Source organism: Oncorhynchus mykiss, chromosome 20 (genome assembly GCF_013265735.2).
Source record: "Oncorhynchus mykiss isolate Arlee chromosome 20, USDA_OmykA_1.1, whole genome shotgun sequence".
NCBI classification, from domain to species: Eukaryota; Metazoa; Chordata; class Actinopteri; order Salmoniformes; family Salmonidae; genus Oncorhynchus; species Oncorhynchus mykiss.
The window spans coordinates 33216087-33239320 of NC_048584.1; the positions used below are offsets into that span (position 1 = coordinate 33216087).

General features: G+C 40.6%; 1 protein-coding gene across 1 annotated transcript in view; it reads left to right on the forward strand.

Moving 5' to 3' along the window:
• Positions 1-185: 185 nt before the first annotated feature.
• Positions 186-23234, forward strand: part of LOC110499352 (ligand-dependent corepressor) — a 45863-nt gene continuing 22814 nt past the window's right edge. The window contains exons 1-2 of the mRNA XM_021576436.2: positions 186-313; positions 22445-22510. Coding sequence (XP_021432111.2) covers positions 217-313; positions 22445-22510 — 163 coding nt within the window. The 5' untranslated portion in view covers positions 186-216. The remainder of the gene's footprint in view (positions 314-22444; positions 22511-23234) is intronic.

Genomic DNA, 23234 nt, shown 5'->3' on the forward strand with positions numbered 1-23234 from the left:
AGTAATTTTTAACTGACTTGCCTAGTTAAATAAAGGTTAAATATATATATTTTTTAAATAGATGTGAACTTGTAGGGTGCGACAGCGCAAATGAGCTTTGACAGCAGTTTAGTGCGCACTCGGTAGAGCGCCTATTCTTCATTGCGTGCGCGCTCATCTTAATGTTAGCGCTTCCTCTCTGCCAACGCGCGCGTTCCCGAGAGTGCTCGGTAGAAAATGGCGAGTCTGTGCAAGAGGCAGCAATGTACGATCGAGAGGCGAGGCTTTCGGCAGGATCTTGATTCGTGGCGGCATAAACTCATTCATTGTGTAGGTAAGGATGTTCAGAAATGCACGCCGAAGCGACAGGCGGGTTTTCAGGTACCAATTTCTGTAATTGTTCATTTCTTCGCTATTTACGTTGCTCAAATTCGGGCTGTGACCATCAGGGGCAACACAGAGCGACTTTTTGTTTTGTCTTCAACTGTTCTATTTCCTCTCGACAGTCACTGTTGAGCGCAATGCAATATTGTTTACATCGGAATGTAATTACACGGCTCTCTGTATTATACGTTTACTATTTATTAATGCATTTGTATCTATCTGTTATCTGTGTGTTTGTGGTTTTATCTGTAGTTTATAATTTGTTTAAAGGGCACTGTTAGTTGTAGAGGGAGTGTCAAACCGAGCAGGAATGATTCCTCGACCAATGAGCGCAGATTCCGTTTCATTGAGATGCGCGCTCCCGCGTTATTTTACTGTATTTTGGTTGGGGGAGGGCGATGCTCGGGGGTCAACGAGCTTTCTTCCAAAACAGCTTTCGGTAGCGCGCATTGCTACAATCAGGAAGTAAGGTTAGACCCTCTGATAGGGTGGAATTTGCTCCTTGGAAACAAAGCCAATCAGGCAGCACTTTTTGCCTCTACTAAATTCTTATTTCCTGCATTGTTTGTCAACATTATGTGCATTCTACTCTGCTAGTCTGAAACTGACTTGCAACACCTCTTGATCAGTGTGTTCTTGCTCCAATAAGTGGGATTAGTTGTTTTGGCATTGAATCAACCTTACCTGTAATTACCTACTAATCTGTGGTGTATTCATTATGCAGATTCTATTGCAAAACGTTTCTTTAACATTAGCAAACGGAAGGAAACTGGGAGGGGCCTGCATTTGTCCAAAATAAACTTGTTTTACTTGTTTGGACTAATGATTACACCTCGGGTTACTATTAGAATTCCCTAAACTTTGTGTGTGTTCTGTGGAAATACCCAGGCCCAATTTCTCAGTGACACTCACCTACTTACAGAAGGAGTTAAACATACTGGCCAAGGAATTGCAACAGTTTGTACCTCTACTTGGGAAGTGGGTCAAATGTTGTTTGTTTTTTTGTTTTGTTTCACACTCTGCTGTTCTTGTACAGTGCATTTGGCCAAGCTGGAGTTCAGCATGCACGAAACGGGATAAAACATTTTGAACATAATAACATGTGCAGCTTTTTTTATGTAATGCTTTGGGGGGGTGCAGGTAGGTTACCTCTTCTGTTTAAAAAAACAACATTTATCCTTGTCTCGTCACATGCTTACTGAAGACCACCCAGATCTCCGTTGTCTACTTAAAGCTTCGATATATCACTTTTTGGGCGACCTGTCCAAATTCATATAGAAATATTAGTTATAGATCTGTCATTCTCATTCAAATGAAGTCTAACAAGCGGTTGGTCTGTTTTTATGTGCACTACTAGTTCTATGCTTCCTGTTAAGTTTATTTTTTTGTGTTTTTTTACATTCTGAACACAACCAAAAATGTTGTATTTTCAGCTGATGGAAAACGTAGTTCACAGCGGTTTAGATGGTACAATGATTCTCTACACTGTACTTGCTTGTTTTGTCACACAAACTGAAATTAGGTGACCTATTCTAATTTTAGCAACCATAAAATGGTGGAGCGATTTCTGTGTAGTGCATCTTTAATGCAGTGAAAAGGAAAGAGGGGGGGAGGGGGTGAAAGAGAATCCTAAACAAAGGTACATCTCTCTGTCCATTGCTCCAGGCCAAGTCAGCCCCTATGGTCAGCCTTCCATCCTTGACTCACAACTTTCCTGTTGTTCCCCTGCTGCTCTGCTACAGTATGGAGGCCTGGGGAGCAGACATCATAACATCCCCTATTATTACCTGAAGTCAAGACGACACAATGTTTTTGGTGGAGGAACAAGAGTAGCACCACCGCCCTGCTCAAACTGAAATTGACATTTTGTTCCTTGTTGTGTGTTTTCATGTGAACACTAAAGTAATGCAGAGGAGAGTGATTGTCCAATAGAACAGCAGAACTATTATGTCTCTGTGTCCACCAGCCTCCGTATGCAAAGTGTGTCTTCACTGTACATGAATCCTCTGTCTTGTTTTGGCAATGTTTTGCATTCCAAATGGTTTGGAATAGCCTAACAAGAACCATGAATGCCAGTGAAACATGGAAGTCCAATACAGATTCTATGGTGGAGGGGGGGTCATACCAATTTCAGATGGAAACGGAACTGACTTATTTTACTGCTGGGAGCGGGGTAACACATTGCTCTGAATTAGGCTAGATGTGGCACTCACTTAGGCTAGTTCAAATCACTCTTCACTGCACCACCCCGACCCAGAGCTGTAGTGGTCGAGGCAGGTAGCCTAGCTCTAAAATCCCACCAGTATTGGGTTGTAGCCTAGTTCTCTTATCTCTGTGTTAATTTTGAGGGTTCTGGGTTATAGTGCCGTGCTTATTTAGTCTCTCCTTGTTACAGACGGGGTCGAAAGGTTTCCTCAAAGCAACAGTCTCGTAGTACCAACGTGTAACTTTCAGCTGAAGCCATGGCTAGTCCCTAATTCTTTAGGATTCCCTTTTGAAGAGGAGTGTATTATGGCTAGGGGCTTCAGGGCTAGGTGGAGAACCCCACCCTGCCTAAATAATAGTAGGGGAAACACCGTTGTGGCGTCTCCAAACAAAGTCATGGCTGGCGGTTAGAAACATTTAGTGGATGTGCTTCTCTGAGCCTGTTCTGAGAGGTAGACTAGCGTAGCTCCTTCATCCTAATGACGTTGGTTATTTTCTACAGAAGCCCTTGGTGTGGCCCGGGCCTGTGTTATTACACAGGGATGTGCTTAGACAAACAGTGCACAGGCTCTACATATTTACATGAGTGAAAATGTGTTCCATTTGACAGTAGATAATAGTTGACAACACAACGGCTATACAGTTTATCTTTGTCTTTAATACACTGCTTATATCAGTACTTCATCCATAGTTATGTAGCCAAGCGCAATTGGCAGAATTCTTTAGAATTCCCACTATAACTAGGCCTACATAAAAAGCCATTTCTGGAACAGACAAAGGCTTCAGCACACATCCCTGCTAAAGCATTTTCTTAATGGAAGGCAGAACCCCCCCCCCCCTTACCCACCAACCATTCTTATTAGAACAATTCTATTTCATCTCTTTACAGGTAGCCTACATTGTATGTTGTTGGGCTGTTTTGTATCATTTAGCACCGGGGGATTCAACCGGGGGTCCTCTAGGGATCTGCAAAAAATATATTTCGAAAAAAAAAGTTACTCACTGGAGTATCTGACCGAGGCTTTGAAAAAGCAAATGTGAATTAGCTATCAGTTTGGCAAGTGCCTCTGGCTGCTGGTAAGCTTTCTTGACTTGAACATTTTTGTTTTTGACAACACATGGCTGACCTTTTGTTTAACTGCTCTGTTCTTAGTGAAAATGTGTTTGGTGTTTTCTAGCTAATAGGCGATGTTAGAGTTTACACTTCCTCTTCCAATTTATAATGTGGGGAGGTCAAAATAATGAAACTATCTCCCAAATCGATTCATTTTTAAATGTTGATTACTTCTTGCCGTCATTCTCTTGATGATAAGACAAAGTGTTTGCAGGGCTCAACATTAATGCTTGTCTGGGACAGGTTAAAAAACAACAACAAAAAACATGTTGGACAAGAATATACATTTCAAATCAAATGACATTTATTTATAAAGCCCCTTTTACATCAGCAGATGCCACAAAGTGCTATATGGAAACCCAGCCTAAAACCCCAAACAGCAAGCAATGCAGATGTGGAAGCGTGTGGCTAGGGAAAAAACCCCTAGGAAGAAACTTAGAGGAACCAGGCTCTGGGGGTTGGCCTGTCCTCTTCTGGCTGTGCCTAGTGGAGATTAAGAGTACGTGGACATTAAGGCCAGATTGTTCATCAAGACTTTGGACATCACAATATCAAACAATTACTCCGATCAGAATTGGATCAGAGGCCAACACTGGAATATTATTCAAATACATTTCATAAAAATAAATACAATTTAAAAAGACTCAAAGTGTAGGTAGTATGCATATTGGATACAGCCTCATGTCAGCATCGGTTTGGACATGAGGGAGGCGCCAGAAAATGTAGCCAAACTTTGAGGAGACTTAATTACATAAATATAGGCTAAATACCAGTCATGTTTGACAAATTATAATGAAGGGTAATTCATTTCCAAAGGCTTGATTCTGTCGACATACTCATACATGGCTTGTTTAGGTCAAATGGTTACAAGACTTGAGATAGAAGGACAGTGCCTGTTGTCCGCCGCACATCACCCACCTTGAATCTGAGCAGAGGCGCTCAAGATTTTTGAAATGATTTAACCATGAACTTAATTGTTTAAAACATGGACATTTTTTTCATTTTTATGAAGCATGTCTTACCTTGTTTCAAAGTAGCCTAGCCAAAATACAAGGGAATTATTTTAGAAACACTTAATGTTATTGAAACCAGCATTTTTCTCATTATATTGGTTTTCAAACCAATATTATTGCATTGTCCAGCAGCCAAAGGTGTAATCATAGTCATTATTAGTAACCCATGCTAGGTGATGCATCTTTTTCTTCATTTCTAATGGATATGCAGGGAACTTTTTGAGAACCGTCTTTTCATACTTTATTGCATCATGGAACATTTGCATTAACAGGCATTTGCGCATTGTTGAGCTTATAATATGAAGAAATCCAATGTTATCAACATTTGAAGGTAAGCGGGACAGTCCCAGAACTGACCCAGTCTGTTTTGAACCATAGACAAAATAGAAATGTCTCTTCGTCCCTGGGAAGATCAACGGAAAACACTCATTTTGAGCCCTGGAGGGAATTACTTTATAAAGACCAAGTATTTTGTTGTAATTGTAATGTTGCAATATTTTATAGGCTAGGAAGGGTGGCCAACCATCCTCCAGGAGAGCCTTAAAGGGGCAGTGGTGTATTTTGAGACAGGCTTTTATTTTGTAAAGTGGTTCCTTGCATCAGCCAACAATGATATACATATCTTTAAAAAAACATTTTTGTATATACACACAAGTGAGTTGAGCATTTGTCAAAGAATCTGACCTACTTGTCCAAAGGACAAGTGGCCCCCCCCAAAAAAAGGTCAAGCCTTGATGTGAAAGCTATTTTCTAATGTACGTTATTGGTCGTCGGTTTACCAGGGAGGGGTCCCTGGGCAAAACATGGTTGAAGACCCCTTTTATTTAGCACATCTATGTTTGGGATTAAATTAATAATATTTTTCCTAGCATAGATTAAACCATGTCTTCTAATTGGTAGACTAATAATCTTGATTTGGTGCATGGCCTCATTGTAACGACCGTAGGCTATGCCATAGGTCAGGTCTTTACAGAGAGATGCACCAAAACACCAACATACTTTATCACATGGCCTTTTAATTGGTTTTACATAGAGACGTACATATGTGCATAGGCTTTAGTCTCTGTAGGTTATTTTAAGAGCAGCATTACACTATTGGACTGTTAGGTCACATTAGGTTTAGGATGGATTAGTTGAGCGTGTATTTGTTTCCCCTCCCAGAATGCTGTGTAACCCTGGCCATTTTCAATACTGTTACTGACGCATTACGGTGCATAGGTAACGACGCATTGATTTTGACACCTATTGTTCCATCTCTACAGGACAGCACCCTATAAGATATGTTGAATGTCCTGTAGAATTTGGCTGACCCCATTTTAGTCGACTGGTCAATGGTTTGGTCGACTGGGATTTCTTTAGTCGAGCAATCACACATTTATTTTTCTTTGGTGCACAAAGACACCTGTCTGATTGGCGCCTGTCTTAGTGGTGTAATCCGTTGTAGAGGCCACGGGGATGGCACAGTCCACTGTAGGACGTGATACTTAAATTGTATATGATTATATTATGTAAAAAATAATGCTGCAACAGTAATAAATAATTATTTTATAACATGCGCTTTCTCCCACTTTGGATTCTGGTCGCTGTCCGCGGTTCTGAAATAGTCTTCAGTACGCTGTAGAATTTGCGCCTTTCCCTATGTTGCTATGTGCATAATAGCAAAGTTAACCAGCATATTGGGATTGAGAACAATGCGGCGGAGACAGCTGAAACAGCCCTTACCGTAGCCTAATTCTCTAACAAAATTGACTAGAGCGGAAACCCCAACTTAATTGGGTCAATAATCAATAGCCTAACTGTTAAATGTGCCTGGCTTTATAAATAATATATATATATATAATTAATGAATGAAATCAATGCTTCTGTTGCCTGTTTGTTTTAATAGCCTACTGATTTTGTGTAATCTAACAGCACCTGTTTGTCACATAAAATGCACAACTCTCGCTCCTATATCTTTCTTTTTCTTGATCTCATTTTGATGAAAATTATGATCATCACTATAATAATAAGTAATGTCATTAGTAGGCTTAGTATAGAAACCTTGTGTAACCACCGTCGAGCTGTAGGACTAAGAGCGTTTAGTCTTAATACCCTAACTTTGGCCTAGATTTCTATATTGAGATATATTTCTACATTGATTTCATTCATTCATGCTGTCACACAGCATACAAGACATTCATGATTTGAAATGCAATCAAGCATTTTAGTTTTAAAATTACTTTTAATATTTAGCCTAAACAACAGTAAATAAACCAGATTTCACAAATGCATGTGACTGTTTTTAATCTCATTTTTATTCTCATTGGAGCAGAGTACACTTATTTATTGAGAGTTCTTTACTGTTCCAAATGGTCAGAAAAAATTATATTGTAATCTTATAGTAACTGTTTGGCCCACATAATACTCATACAATCCTTACTCCGATAAACCACCTTCTTCTTGATCTCTAGTAGTTTCTACAACTAAGTCAAATTTCTTCCACAGATCTATCTTCCCCTTTCCCTCCTGAGCAACCAGTAAACATTTGCCTGTTTACAAGTTTATTTTTCATGTCCTCTGCATCCATTTTGCTGTCAACATTGCTGTGATCAGAGTTTGTTATAACCAATTTGTTGATGTGATTATGATAGGCCATATTGATCATATGCATGCAATGCTTATGTTTCCCGTAAAGAGAGCAAGGGTTGAGGGGAATGTTTTTCCTAAACACATTTGGGATTTCTGGTAACAGAACTTTTCAGTCGAACAAGAAATAAACTATATGACTGAAATTAAGTTGCAGCTTCAGCACAGACAGCACAACAAACAATTCCATATACAAATAAATAGTTAAGCAGTTAGATTGAACAACTCCTTTGTAAGAAGTGTTTTTGAAATTAAACATGTATGGAAACAAGTGAATTAACACTCCTCAGTTAGCAGGCTCAAGCAAGCTGAAACCCACATGGTAGCAAAAACTAACTAGCAGAAATTGTTAGAAATTATTTTAACACACTTAGGCTGCAATTTACTAGTTAACAAAAAAATCATGAATGTCATTCACCCCACCCAGTATTGTAATCAAAACTTACCATAAAGCATGTAGTCCTTGGCTCAGACAGTGTAGTAGTGTGGGCTCAATAGCATCTCATTAGTGTGCAAGATCTTGAGAATCAGCTGTACATGTGATGGAAGAATGCACTCTGCATGCAGAGGGTTGCAATTCCATTGAATTGGGGAAAGTTTAACAAATATGCCACAAGATCTAGAATTGCCTTACGTGTATCCCACAAAAAAAGTTCACTGTTATAAGCTAACTTGTTTTTGATTAATTTAAGCAATATTCCTGGGCTTAACTTCCCATGGAAAATTTCCTGAAAAAATCAGGAAATTTACAGAAACGTTTCCGACCCTTTGCAACCCTAGTCTTAAATATTTTATCAAATAGTGTGCTTAAAGCATCAGACAAGCTCAGTGTATATGTAGTGGATTTTATTCAAACACATAGGGTGTGTTTGTCTGTATATAGAAAAATACTGTCAACCAATTTTGTTGTCTGACATCCCTAATAAATATGAATGTTTAGGCTAATACATGTGTATTGGCCTCACGGTTAGGCTATTTCCGGGTCAGAGAAATATAGCATAGGCTAGCCCTGTGTACTTGGCTATAGTCTGCTCTGATTCTGATTCCTTAAGCCTTGGTCTAGCATTTCCTTTGTGCTGTGCAGTGGAGGCTCCTCATTGGAAGGCGAGGGCCATCCTCCTCAGTTAATTTCTTAATTAAAATAGTAAAACATTTAAAAAAGGGATCCTTTTTAGATAAAAACTATACTAAATATAATCACGTCACCAAATAACTGATTAAAACACACTTTTGCAAAGAAGCTCTACAGTAGCCTCAACAACACTCTGTTGTAGGGTAGCACCATGGTGTTGTCAGAGGACAGCTAGCATCCGTCCTCTGGGGTACATTGACTTCAAAACATAGAAGGCTCATGTTTCTCACCCCCTTCCATAGACTTGCACAGTAATTATGACAACTTCCAGAGGACGTCCTCCAGCCTCTTGCCGCATGGACTGACATGTTGCTCACCCAATTAAAGGAACAGGTAATTAATCTAGTACTGAAAGCATAAACTACAGCTAGCTAACTAGCTAGCACTGCAGTGCACACAACATGGTGAGTAGTTGACTCAAAGAGAGAGAGAAACAATGATTTTGAACAAATTCATTTCTTCCAAAATGAAGAAGTAAGATAAAGAGAATTTGTATTTCTTTCAGTTTCATTTACTTAGCTAGAAAATGCAGCTAGCTAGTTTAGTCTATTTAAACACCCTGCTCAAACACAGATTCCTATGTTAGCTTGCTGGCCATGACTTTCCAACACGGCACTGGAACTCTTCCAAGTCAAGGGAAGCTTTTGTTATTACAAATTTATTGCCACCAGGCCCGTCGGTGTAACTTCTTACTGACTGTACACTAACGTTACTGCACGATTGTAGCGGGTTTACTTAAGCAATAAGGCCCGAGGAGGTGAAATATATGTCCAATATACAATGGCTGATGTTATGCGCGACGCCACGCTGAGTGTCTGGATACAGACCTTGGCCGTGGTATATTCGCCATATACCACAAACCCCAAAGGTGCCTTTATTGATGTTATGAACTGGTTACCAACGTAATTAGAGCAGTAAAACTAAATGTTTTGTCATACCTGTGGTATACCGTCTGATATACCATGACTTTCAGCCAATCAGAATTCAGGGCTCAAACCACCCAGTTTATAATAATGCGTTAGTTCTATTAGCTATGTTGACTATGACGTTACTTTGTGTGTAGCAGTGATATGGTTTGGCTTGGAAAGGTTTTTTCAGCCGGTCACATACAGCTGATGTGTTGTGCCTTGAAGTCCACAATCGAAGGGAAGAGAAGGAATACAATGTGGCTGTTATGAATGTGAACTGTGTTTACGTGATCAGGGGTGTATTCATTCCGCCGCTTCTGTTTACTCTTCTTAAATGGAAGCAAACGGAACAAAATGAAGATAAACATACCTGAATTTGTTCTATATAAACTCTTGTTTGCAACTGTTGGACTAATGATTACACCCTATATCAGCTAGATGTAGGCAAGAGTGTGCAAGGCGGTATTGAATGTCAATGTCTGTCACCTCATCATTTGTCTCTCGACCTGTGTGCACCTACGCTGTAAACTTTTTCATTCATAGGCTAGGTCGTAGCAACCTCATGAAAGTTTGAGCATCGTAGTAGCCTAAACCTATCGATGTTACATTGAACTGGGTGAATGGAATATGAATGACAGTCATCCAACATGCTGTAATAGAAATAAGACAATGCTCATGAAGGGAAGCGTCACTGACCACCACTGGTGCTGTGTGTGTGTGTGTGTGTGTGTGTGTGTGTGTGTGTGTGTGTGTGCAAGATCAGCCTCACTGCTACATGTGATCATATGATGACGCTTACATCATATTATAAACATGTACTTCTGTTTAAGCCTTAAAATACCTTTTAAACTGATTTATTGTTGTGATGACCGGCCCCAGACCCTAACTTGTGTTTTAATTATGCTGATTCCTTTCTGCGGATCTACGCTGAAGGAGAGACGCTCCCCGATTAGGGGAGATCACCTCTGTGATGCTCCCTGTGAAGGCTGCTTAGAGGGGACTAAATGTCAGACATAACCCTATACTGTCTGGAGTAGAGAACAGTGATTGGGAGAGAGGGAGCATGGTACACTGCCCCTAACCGAGAGGAGAGGAAGTACCTTGATGATGAAATGTTTGCATACTATTAACATTTGGAGAGAGAGAGACGTGCCTCTGTGCATGACGTTGTTACATTTTTTCCCAGCTCAAACTGTGGTGTAAGAAGGTCTTAGAGCCTTAATATCACTGCTTAGAAATTGCCAGAATTTTGAAGAAGGCTTGAAGCGTGCCCTCAAAGTCCCTTATTTTTCTTTAATGAATAGGATTTTGATTCACATAGGCTACTGAATCAATTGACTTAAAATAGAAGTGACTCTAGTCCTGCTATAGCTGCTGTGTCAGATATGTAGGCTGTTTTCTTTTGATGAGTCCGTCATCTCTTTTCACTCTTCCCCCATCATAAACGTCAGAGCTGACCCATGCACGCACACTCACAGGAATATAACGGTCCAGTATCATCAGTCGGATTTGATTTTCCTGTCAACTCAGCAAGAAACTCTCAAACGTCCTTATCTACATACATACATGCATACAGTGGGGAGAACAAGTATATGATACACTGCCGATTTTGCAGGTTTTCCTACTTACAAAGTATGTAGAGGTCTGTCATTTTTATCATAGGTACACTTCAACTGTGAGACACGGAATCTAAAACAAAAATCCAGATAATCACATTGTATGATTAAGTAACTCATTTTCATTTTATTGTATGACAAGTATTTGATACATCAGAAAAGCAGAACTTCCTTTTTGGTACAGAAACCTTTGTTTGCAATTACAGAGATCATGCGTTTCCTGTAGTTCTTGACCAGGTTTGCACACACTGCAGCAGGGATTTTGGCCCACTCCTCCATACAGACCATCTCCAGATCCTTCAGGTTTCGGGGCTGTCGCTGGGCAATACAGACTTTCAGCTCCCTCCAAAGATGTTCTATTGGGTTCAGGTCCGGAGACTGGCTTGGCCACTCCAGGACCTTGAGATGCTTCTTACGGAGCCACTCTTTAGTTGCCCTGGCTGTGTGTTTTGGGTCGTTGTCATTCTGGAAGACCCAGCCACGACCCATCTTCAATGCTCTTACTGAGGGAAGGAGGTTGATAGCCAAGATCTCGCGATACATGGCCCCATCCATCCTCCTCTCAATATGGTGCAGTCGTCCTGTCCCCTTTGCAGAAAAGCATCCCCAAAGAATGATGTTTCCACCTCCCATGCTTCACGGTTGGGATGGGGTTATTGGGGTAGTACTCATCCTTCTTCTTCTTCCTCCAAACACGGCGAGTGGAGTTTAGACCAAAAATCTCTTTGTCTCATCAGACCACATGACCTTCTCCCATTCCTCCTCTGGATCATCCAGATGGTCATTGGCAAACTTCAGATGGGCCTGGACATGCGCTGGCTTGAGCAGGGTGACCTTGCGTGCGCTGCAGGATTTTAATCCATGACTGCGTAGTGTGTTAATAATGGTTTTCTTTGAGACTGTGGTCCCAGCTCTCTTCAGGTCATTGACCAGGTCCTGCTGTGTAGTTCTGGGCTGATCCCTCACCTTCCTCATGATCATTGATGCCCCACGAGGTGAGATCTTGCATGGAGCCCCAGACCGAGGGTGATTGACCGTCATCTTGAACTTCTTCCATTTTCTAATAATTGCGCCAACAGTTGTTGCCTTCTCACCAAGCTGCTTGCCTATTGTCCTGTCGCCCATCCCAGCCTTGTGCAGGTGTACAATTTTATCCCTGATGTCCTTACACAGCTCTCTAGTCTTGGCCATTGTGGAGAGGTTGGAGTCTGTTTGAGTGTGTGGACAGGTGTATTTTATACAGATAACGAGTGGAGAACAGGAGGGCTTCTTAAAGAAAAACTAACAGGTCTGTGAGAGCCGGAATTCTTACTGGTTGGTAGGTGATCAAATGCTTATGTCATGCAATAAAATGCTAATAAATTACTTACAAAACCTACAATGTGATTTTCTGGATTTTTGTTTTAGATTCCGTCTCTCACAGTTGAAGTGTAACTATGATAAAAATTACAGACCTCCACATGCTTTGTAAGTAGGAAACACTGCCCATTTTGCAGGTTATCAAATACTTGTTCTCCCCACTGTAAATACATGCTTGCATGCATACATACATACAGTTGAAGTCGGAAGTTTACATACACTTAGTCATTAAAACTTGTTTTTCAATCACTCCACATATTTCTTGTTGGCAAACTATAGTTTTGACAAGTCGGTTAGGACATCTACTATGTGCATGACAAGTCATTTTTCCAACAATTGTTTACAGACAGATTATTTCACTTATAATTCACTGTATCACAATTCCAGTGGGTCAGAAGTTTACATACACTAAGTGGACTGTGCCTTTTACACAGCTTGGAAAATTCCAGAAAATGATGTCATGGCTTTAGAAGCTTCTGATAGACTAATTGACATTATTTGAGTCAATTTGAGGTGTTCCTGTGGATTTATTTCAAGGCCTACCTTCAAACTCAATGTCTCTTTGCTTGACATTGGAAAATCAAAATAAATCAAAAGAAATCAGCCAAGACCTCAGCAAAATAATTGTAGACCTCCACAAGTCTGGTTTATCCTTGGGAGCAATTTCCAAATGCCTGAAGGTACCACGTTCATCGGTACAAACAATAGTACGCAAGTATAAACACCATGGGACCACGTAGCCGTCATACCGCTCAGGAAGGAGATGCGTTCTGTCTCCTAGAGATTAACGTACTTGGGTGAGAAAAGTGCACATCAATCCCAGAACAACAGCAAAGGACCTTGTGAAGATACTTTTATACCGGTTTCCTCAAGCATCTATATCCACAGTAAAACAAGTCCTATATCGACAACCTGAAAGGTCGCTCAGTAAGGAAGAAGCCACTGCTCCAAAACCACCATAAAAAAGCCAGACTACGGTTTGCTACTGCACATGGGGACAAATATCATTCCTTTTTAAGAAATGTCCTCTAATGACCATTGTTATATTTGGAGGAAAAGCGGGAGGCTTGCAAGCTGAAGAACACCATCCCATCCATGAAGCACATGGGTGGCAGCATCATGTTGTGGAGGTGGTTTGCTGCAAGAGGGACTGGTGCACTTGTTCTTATAGGCACTTTAGTTTTGTCAGTGTAACAGTATAGCTTCCGTCCCTCTCCTCGCTCCTCCCTGGGCTCGAACCAGAAACACAACAACGACAGCCACCCCCGAAGCAGCATTACCCATGCAGAGCAAGGGAAACAACCACAGGCTCAGAGCGAGTAACGTTTGAAAAGTTATTAGAGCGCGCTAACTAGCCAGCCATTTCACTTCGGTTACACCAGCCTCATCTCGGGAGTTGATAGGCTTGAAGTCATAAACAGCGCAATGCTCGACGCACAACGAAGAGCTGCTGGCAAAACGCACGAAAGTGCTGTTTGAATGAATGTTTACACGCCTGCTTCTGTCTACCACTGCTTAGTCAGATACTTAGATACTTGTATGCTTGTATGCTCAGTCAGATTATACGTTGCGTATAATCTGACTGAGCATACAAGCATACAAGTATCTAAGTACCTGCGTTGCGCAGGACACGCTAGATAATATCTAGTAATATCATCAACCATGTGTAACTAGTGATTATGATTGATTGTTTTTTATAAGATAAGTTTAATGCTAGCTAGCAACTTACCTTGGCTTACTGCATTCGCGTAACAGGCAGTCTCCTAGTGGATTGCAACGAGGCAGGTCGTTATTGCTTTGGACTAGTTAACTGTAAGGTTGCAAGATTGGATCCCCTGTGCTGACAAGGTGAAAATCTGTCGTTCTGCCCCTGAAGGAGGCAGTTAACCCACCGTTCCTAGGCCGTCATTGAAAATAAGAACATATTCTTAACTGACTTGCCTAGTTAAATAAAGGTGTAAAAAATAAAATAAAAAAACTGCAAAATCGGTGTCCAGAAATACCGATTTCCGATTTGTTATGAAAACTTGAAATCGTCCCTAATTAATCGGCCATTCCGATTTTAATCAGTCGACCTCTCCTCTCAACCTCTTCCTTTACTACTTATCTGATGAATATGTAACTGTAGGCATAATGTTCAGAACCCTAGTGTTATCAACACTATGTCTTTCATTAGGCTTCATGCCCAAAGTAGTTGATAGCATCCTATACCGTGACAGCCTGTATATCTTTTCCATTTTAAGATCACTTAACCAGTATTATACTTTCTGTATTAGTAGTTAGCTTACAGTAGTGGTCCAGTCTTTTAGATTAGGATCAAGTTGCTCCCATGACACTCATCCAAGGTCAGATTCTAGGTTTCCCTTAAATAGTTAAGATTAAGATTTGGGGATGTTAAACTGATCCTAGAGCTGTACCTAAGGGGAATTACTACCCAGAGCTTTACTAAAATGGGATTTCAGGAGTTAAGTGCTTCTGGGAGGGGAGAGGGTGTTGCTCCAAATCTCTTCTTCATCCTCAGCCCTGATTGGTTAGAGATATAGGTAGGAGAATGGAGATTGAGTGGTGAACTCAGTGTAGCTGCATGGTAACAACAGACAGTTGTGCTGCAGCTGGTTCCTCATAGTAGAAAGAAGCTTAACTGTTTTCATGCAGTCCTACAGTATAGCTTATGTGAGGAGCTCATATAACATTTAGTTAGACTACGTGATCTTTTACACATAACCGCCTTTTGGGATGTAGGAGAGGTGGTCTCAGTTCAGATGCTCTTAAAGGAAAACCCCAAAACTATTTTGCTCTTTGTTTCATCAGTCCATTGTTGATACAGTCCTAACACGTTTTGCACGTCAACAATCCTGTTTTCAAGCTGTATGACTTTTAAGATACAGGCGGTATGATGTGATGTATTTTGCATCATATCGGCTGTGTTTTTGAAAGTTCTATATCTTGAAAACTTGAACACTGACATGCAAAACATGTTGTGACTATATCAACAATGGACTGATGAAACAGAGCAAAATAGTTTTTGGGTGTAAATGTGCTGTAATATTCACGATACTAGAGTCTGTTTGTGACAGCAGTCTGACATCCCCCAGCGGGGTGGTCCCCAAAACACATTGCGCCGAATGAATGGCAGATCACCATTTTGTGTGTGTGTGTGTGGTCCGTTACGAAACACGACACTGGAGACGGGGCACAAAGCCAATGGAAATGGAAGGTTCCAGTGAAAAAAATGTAATGGTAGGGCAACTTTCTTTGTTATACTCTGATACTAGCCTGAATCTTTTCACGATTGGCCTTAATAGATTTTCTCTCATTAGTTTAGTAGTGTAGCCGAGCCTAATGGTTATTGAATCATTAAGTCTTTGTTCCACACTTCTTTACCTTGCACCTTGTTACTGCCATGTCTACAGGCTATAGGCTAGCGCCAGAAGCATGTCTCTACTCTGTAGGCCTATTCTTCTCTAAATACTGTCAGCCTATATATCTGCTTATCCACAGCAGCCTCATTCATTTCTTCAATCATTGAATGGGTTAGGCCTAGAGGTTTCAGGTGGTCAAAGTCCCAACTCACATGTCACTGGTTTACTGCTTCCTTGCTATATTGGCTAGCATGCTTTTTGATAGCTCACTGCTAGTGGTGTGTTTTGATGGTGAGATAGTTGGCTATTTTTTTTTCTCCATGTGTTTTTGTTGCATTCAGCACCACCACACCCACAACCCAATACTGAATGCTCGATGAGTTAACCTATTTCTGTGTAGAGGAGGAGAGTCACTAATTTTTACCCTGGGAGCCGCACGAGGTCCCGAGGAGCCGCACGAGGTCCCGAGGGCCACACAGAAAATGTGTTATTTGCTTGCTGTCATTTAAAAAAATATATGTTCGATGCTCCCTGACTGTCTAGAGCCTCTAGTGACTCCCAAACCCGCATGCGGGAGCGTAATCATCGCCTGAAACTAATTAGCATAACGCAGCGGACATAAATATCCCTAGAAAATATTCCTATTCATGAAAATCACAAATGAAATATATTGAGACACAGCTTAGCCTTTTGTTAATCACCCTGTCATCTCAGATTTTCAAAATATGCTTTACAGCCAAAGCTAGACAAGCATTTGTGTAATCGATGTAATCGTGTAATTTGTTTATCGATAGCCTAGCATAGCATTATGCCTTGCTAGCAGCAGGCAACCTTGTCATGAAAATCAGAAAAGCAATCAAATTAAATCGTTTACCTTTGATGAACTTCGGATGTTTTCACTCACGAGACTCCCAGGTAGATAGCCAAAGTTCATTTTTTCCCAAAATATTATTTTTGTAGGCGAAACAGCTCCGTTTGTTCTTCACGTTTGGCTGAGAAATCGCCCGGAAATTGCGGTCACCACAACGCCAAAAAATATTCCAAATTGGCTCCATAATATCGACAGAAACATGGCAAATGTTGTTTAGAATCCATCCTCAAGGTGTTTTTTCTAATATCTATTCGATAATATATCCGTTGGGACAATTTGTTTTTCTCTAGGACCGATTGGAGTAATGGCTACCTCTGTACTTTACGCGAGAGTCGCTCTGGGAGCCATCAGGTGACCACTTACGCAATGTGCTCGCCTACGGCTATTCTTCAACAGAAATGCGTAAAACTACGTCACAATGCTGTAGACACCTTGGGGAATACGTAGAAAGCGTAAGCTCGTTGATGGTACATTCACAGCCAAATAGGGAGTCATTGGAACGCAGTGCTTTCAAAACCTGGGGCACTTCCGGATTGGATTTCTCAGGCTTTCGCTTGCAACATCAGTTCTGTTATACTCACCGACAATATCTTTATAGTTTTGGAAACGTTAGTGTTTTCAATCAAAAGATGTCAATTATATGAATATTCTAGCATCTTTTCCTGACAAAATATCCCGTTTAAAACGGGAAAGTTTTTTCCAAAAATGAAAATGCTGCCCCTAGAGTCGCAACAGGCTAGCTTTCATTTGGGTGATTTATTAGGACACAGTAAAGCAACTGTATGAATGTAGGTCCATTATCATTTATACAGTTTCCATTTGGTCTTAGTAATTAAAAAATATGTTGAAGTTTATATATATTTTTTTACTTAAACCACTGGGTTGGACCACCTCACGGGCCAGGCTGTATGTTTGATTATTTGGTGGGGGTGGGGGGGGGGGCGATTTTTGCATTGTAATTTCAGAAAATTGCCATATGTTGTGGAACACGCTAGTGTGGTGATTGGCTGTGACATTCACCTATTGATCCCCCCACCCCACCCACCACCGGAACAGCGTTTGTTGTAAAACTGGGAAAGCTGGTCTGACTTTTGTGGCTGTGTTATATAGTAGAAACTGCTAATTTCCTAGTTGCTAAAATTCTACACTGTTCACTCAATTTCACTTTGTGAGAATAGGCACTGGTGAAACCAAACCGCTGTTTGAAGCTGGTGGACCAAAACTGAAAGTAACTTTTTCCATGACCTTCAAACTGCGGTAAAAATGTTTTTTTTTTTTTTTTAAGTCAAAATATATTTTGCAGCAATTTGGATGGGACACTGATTTCCTGCACTATTCATTGCTTGTTTTCTCACATAAACTAAAATTGAGTGAACAGTGTAGAATTTTAGCAACTAGGAAATTAACAGCTTTCCCAGTTTGACAACAGATGTTGCCCCCTGCCGGAAGAGAAGTCAATAGGCAAATTCCTCAGCCAATCACATCGCTGGGGGGCAAATAATATTGTGAAACACTGTCATTCCACTATTAGTGGCAAATATTATGGACATTTTCTGACATTAAAATGCAAACATTTTTACAAATCCTATTTGTGGCACCTTTTTAATAATGCATCACTGTCTCATGTTTAAATGCCCTAAAATGAATTCCTGAACAGCGGATTGATTTAATAGCTCATCTGTCAAACCAAAGTGGATGACCTATTTTCTCTCCCTCCCTCTCTCTGCCTCTGAAATGTTCCCGAAATGGGGTTGGGTTGGATGGTTGGGTTGGATGGTTGGGTTGGATGGTTGGGTTGGATGGTTGGGTTGGATGGTTGGGTTGGATGGTTGGGTTGGATGGTTGGGTTGGGTTGGATGGTTGGGTTGGATGGTTGGGTTGGATGGTTGGGTTGGATGGTTGGGTTGGGTTGGATGGTTGGGTTAACTAGCTGCTGCAGATGAAGTCATGTTAACCCAGAAACGGCTCATTCTGCCCTCCTTTTAGCCAATGGTGGGAAAAGTACCCAATTGTCATACTTGAGTATAAGTAAAGATACCTTTTTAATAGAAAATGACTCAAGTAAAAGTGAATGTCACACAGTGAAATACTACTTGAGTAAAAGTATTTGGTTTGAAATATATTAAGTATCGAAAGTGCATTTTAATTGCTAAAATATACTTATTAAGTAAAAGTACAAATAATTTCAAATTCCTTATATTAAGCAAACCAGTTGGCGCCATTTTCTGGTGTTTTTATATTTACGGAAAGCCAGAGACACACTTTAACAATCAGATATAATTTACAAACAATGCATTTGTGTTTAGTGAGCCGCCACATTGACCAGGGATTTTTCTCTTGATAAGTGTTTGAATCGGACCAAGTGTGTGAATCGGACCATGTCCTGCTAAGCATTCCAAATGTAACGAGTACTTTTGGGCGTCAGGGAAAATGTATGGAGTAAAAAGTACATTTATTTTCTTTCGGAATGGAGTAAAGTAAAAGTTATCAATTATAAACTACAGATACCCCAAAAAACTACTTAAGTAGTACTTTAAAGTATTTTTTACTTAACTACTTTACAGTACTGCCTTCAGCTAGGGGCTATAGCTGTATTTGACCACTTCTTTCTGAAATATTTTTCCTCACGTTTTGTTCTGAAGGAGGGGGTTGTGATTGGGGCAATGGGAGCGAGGCAGGGTTTTAAGTGATGGCTAGGCTAAGTCCTGTTCACTAACCCAGAAACCAAAGAACCCTGCTCTAGCTGGATTGATTGGCTAGATTTGACCACTTTTTATTTAGGCTACTAGTTTTCACATTATGTTCTGGAAGGGGTTGGAATGGGGGGGGTTAAACTAATGACGCTGATTACTGGTTGAAGAAGAGAATTGGGTTGGTGACTTGGATCGTCGGTTTGTTCTGCTCGTAGATACTTTAAGTAGGAGTTTTTTAAAAGGGAGTAACAACATGTTGTTAGTTTGTGTCCTGACAGTATTTACCGGGAAAGTAACTTGTGCAAAGTGTTTAGCCCAAGTAACACTTCCTATGTAAATAAGCAAATTATAACATTTTGATTTTAGTAGAGTGGACTACTAAAACTGTACTACTTACAACATAGGCTATGTCAATGTAACTACAAAGGACCTTGATTTTGCCATTGTACCAAAACAACAACGGTATCCTGCGTTTAAGGGGTTTGAAACTATGGTGAGGTTGTGTGGTTGAGGACAAACTACTGTCAAGTGGAGGGATGTTGCCTTTGACCTCTTTACCGGATCAATGGGATTAACCATGTAGTTTAGGATGTAATGCATTGACCTGTTCATGGCTGCTTGGATACTTATCATATTATGTTTTGTAGTGAATGGTGCTCAGCCAAGTGAGACGAGTGAACGACCTCCGGCTGTGGCTTTGGCAGTTGAGAAGAGGGTCTTGTGTTCAGTATATAGCCTAGCCTGCTAATTGTGTGTCTTTTCAGGGCTGGCACAATAATTGTGTAACTGACAATTATGGATAAGAACCTTGAGCAATATTTTTTTGTTGTCATAATTGTTAATATATTAATTTTAGGGGGTAACATTTTTTGTTATCCCAGTACGTTTTAAATTTTTACACGAAGAGGGTAGGCTAAGGGAACGGCACGATCAGGAGGAAAAGCTTAATTTTCTAAAATTCCAAGCTTTCAAAACCAGTACTTTTTGAGACCAAAGCTGTGTTGTATTCATTAGGCTAAGTATGTCGTAGCAAATTTTGGAAGATTCATTGCCAGCTCAAAAAAAATTTCACCAAAAATGTCAGTTATGACAATAGTTTCCCAATATTACACACTTGTCACAGCCCGTGTGTGTGGCAGCTTCATTAAATAGTACCCGCAAAACACCAGTCTCAACGTCAACAGTGAAGAGGCAGGGTTTTAAGTGATGGCTAGGCTAAGTGTCTGTTCTTTTGCCCATCTTAATCTTTTCTTTTTATTGGCCAGTCTGAGATATGGCTTTTTCTTTGCAACTGTCTAGAAGGCCAGCATCCCAGAGTCGCCTCTTCACTGTTGAGACTGGACAGAGGAACTCTGCCTAGAAGGCCAGCATCCCGGAGTCGCCTCTTCACTGTTGACGTTGAGACTGGACAGAGGAACTCTGCCTAGAAGACCAGCATCCCAGAGTCGCCTCTTCACTGTTGACGTTGAGACTGGACAGAGGAACTCTGCCTAGAAGATCAGCATCCCAGAGTCGCCTCTTCACTGTTGACGTTGAGACTGGACAGAGGATCTCTGCCTAGAAGACCAGCATCCCAGAGTCGCCTCTTCACTGTTGACGTTGACTGGTGTTTTGCGGGTACTATTTAATGAAGCTGCCTGTTGAGGACTTGTGAGGTGTCTGTTTCTCAAACTAGAAACTAATGTACTTGTCTTCTTGCTCAGTTGTGCACCGGGGCCTCCCACTTCTCTTTCTATTCTGGTTAGAGCCCGTTTGCACTGTTCTGTGAAGGGAGTAGTACACAGCGCTGCACAAGATCTTCGGTTTCTTGGCAGTTTCTCGCATGGAATAGCCTTAATTTCTCAGAACAAGAATAGACTGGTGAGTTTCCGAAGAAAGTGCTTTGATTCTGGCCATCATGAGCCTGTAATCAAACCCACACGTGCTGATACTCCAGATACTCAACTAGTCTAAAGAAGGCCAGTTTTATTTATTCTTTATCAGAACAACAGTTTTCAGCTGTGCTAACATAATTGCAAAAGGGTTTTCTGATGTTCAATTAGCTATTCCAAGTTTATCATTTTAAAAGGCTAACACAGGAGTGATGGTTGCTGATAATGGGCCTCTGTACGCCAATGTAGATACTCCATTACAAACCTGCCGTTTCCAGCTACAATAGTAATTTACAACATTAACAATGTCTACACTGTATTTCTGATCAATTTGATGTTAGTTAAATGGACCAAAAATGTAGCTTTTCTTTCAAAAACAAGGACATTTCTAAGTGACCCCAAACGTTTGAACGGTAGTGTATGTGCATTCCGCTAATGTTTTTGTATTTTTTTTTTTTAGGAAATTTGATGAGGGGGGCTTCAAGATAAAATTGGAAGTCTGTGGCGTTGTGGAGAATTAGGTTAGCTAGGCCTATATAGGAAGGATTGGTGTTTGATCACTGAGAATGTCAAACATTCCCAGGAATTGCCATTTTGGAGAAAAGCTACATTTTTTTTAATGACCCTTCAAATCCGAAATAAGACTTTTGTTACATTTTGTTAGCTCAGCTGGTTAGCTAGCGCTTTCTCGTTGACCTCGAAGCATTGCTAATGCTAGCTAGCCACTTAATATAAAATGTTTTCTCAAATTAACTAAGTTAACAATTTTATGAGTATGACTCCCATCTGTTGTCGACATCAGGATACGATTTGAGAGCACTAGTTGGCACCAACACGTGGTTATATAGCTTTGACTGCATGCTGACAGGGAATTCGGAGCCATTCAGAGGATAGCTACACCAGCTTCCTGTAAAGCAATTGTAATGACAGTCCACCACAACATGCCCAAGAGTATCCTGATTAGCAAGGGGTAGTCTGTTTTAATTTCATTGCGTATTAGAAACACAGTTTGGGATCATTGTGAAGGGAATTCGCCAGTGGTTGAATGGGGAATTGGGCTTCCCAGGAGAATATTGTCTGCGGTTGCAACAGTAACCAAGGGGGGCGGGGCTTAGCAAAGGGTCAATTGTGCCATTTGGCAGAAGACTAGGGCCTATGTACGTACATTTCCAGTGAATGCAACGGGATGCATAGGCTTACATCTTCAGAGAAACTGTAGGCTACATGTTTTTGGGCCTCCAATGGATACAAATTCCACAACACTTCTGGAATGTTCTGTATATTCATGGAATGCGTTGTTCTGTTTCCACAGGTTTTGAGAGCATTCTAGAAGGGTTGTTTGGGTCGAGGTTGGTGGAGGACCTAACGTTATTTAAAGGTGAGTCTGTATGTTGCACTGACACACAAACCAACATCACTTCCGCTAATTAAAACCTAAATTATGTCCCTCCCATTCATAACCACAAATCATTGATCCAAGACTCCTGAACTGAAGCCTGCGTTGATTTTGTTAACAAAATCAAACATATCAAGAGGTGCAGGGAAGTCGGAGTTTGGAGCCGATGTAAAAGCCTGTATGGTTCTTTTAGGCATTATTTGGGGTTTTGACAACTTCTTTTTGAGAGCTGTAAACAACTAAACTGGACTACAATACCATTTGTTTTGCTTTAAGGAAAAGTACAATAGGATTATAGTATCCATACCAAGAAAATGATGGAAGTCAGTGGGGTTACAATATAAACATGTGAGTTCAGCTAAACCTAAAGCTAGAACCCTCAGGGCTCCATTCAATTTGTCATAATCACACCGGCAGACCAATTCAGATTTTCATTCCAGTAATTGGTCTTCTGACCAGGCAGATCAGCTCTTTTGGGAAAAATATTACAATTGGGTTGCTTGTGTAAACACAGAGTCAAAAACCTCCTAGTACTGCAAGAATGCTCAACAAACCATATTATTCAAACATGTTACCAATTTGAATTAAATACTAGAACCTATTCTTAATTTCTATATTTTTTTTTTGTTTGAATTTTACCCCTTTTTCTCCCCAATTTCATGGTATCCAATTGTTAGTAGCTACTATCTTGTCTCATCGCTACAAC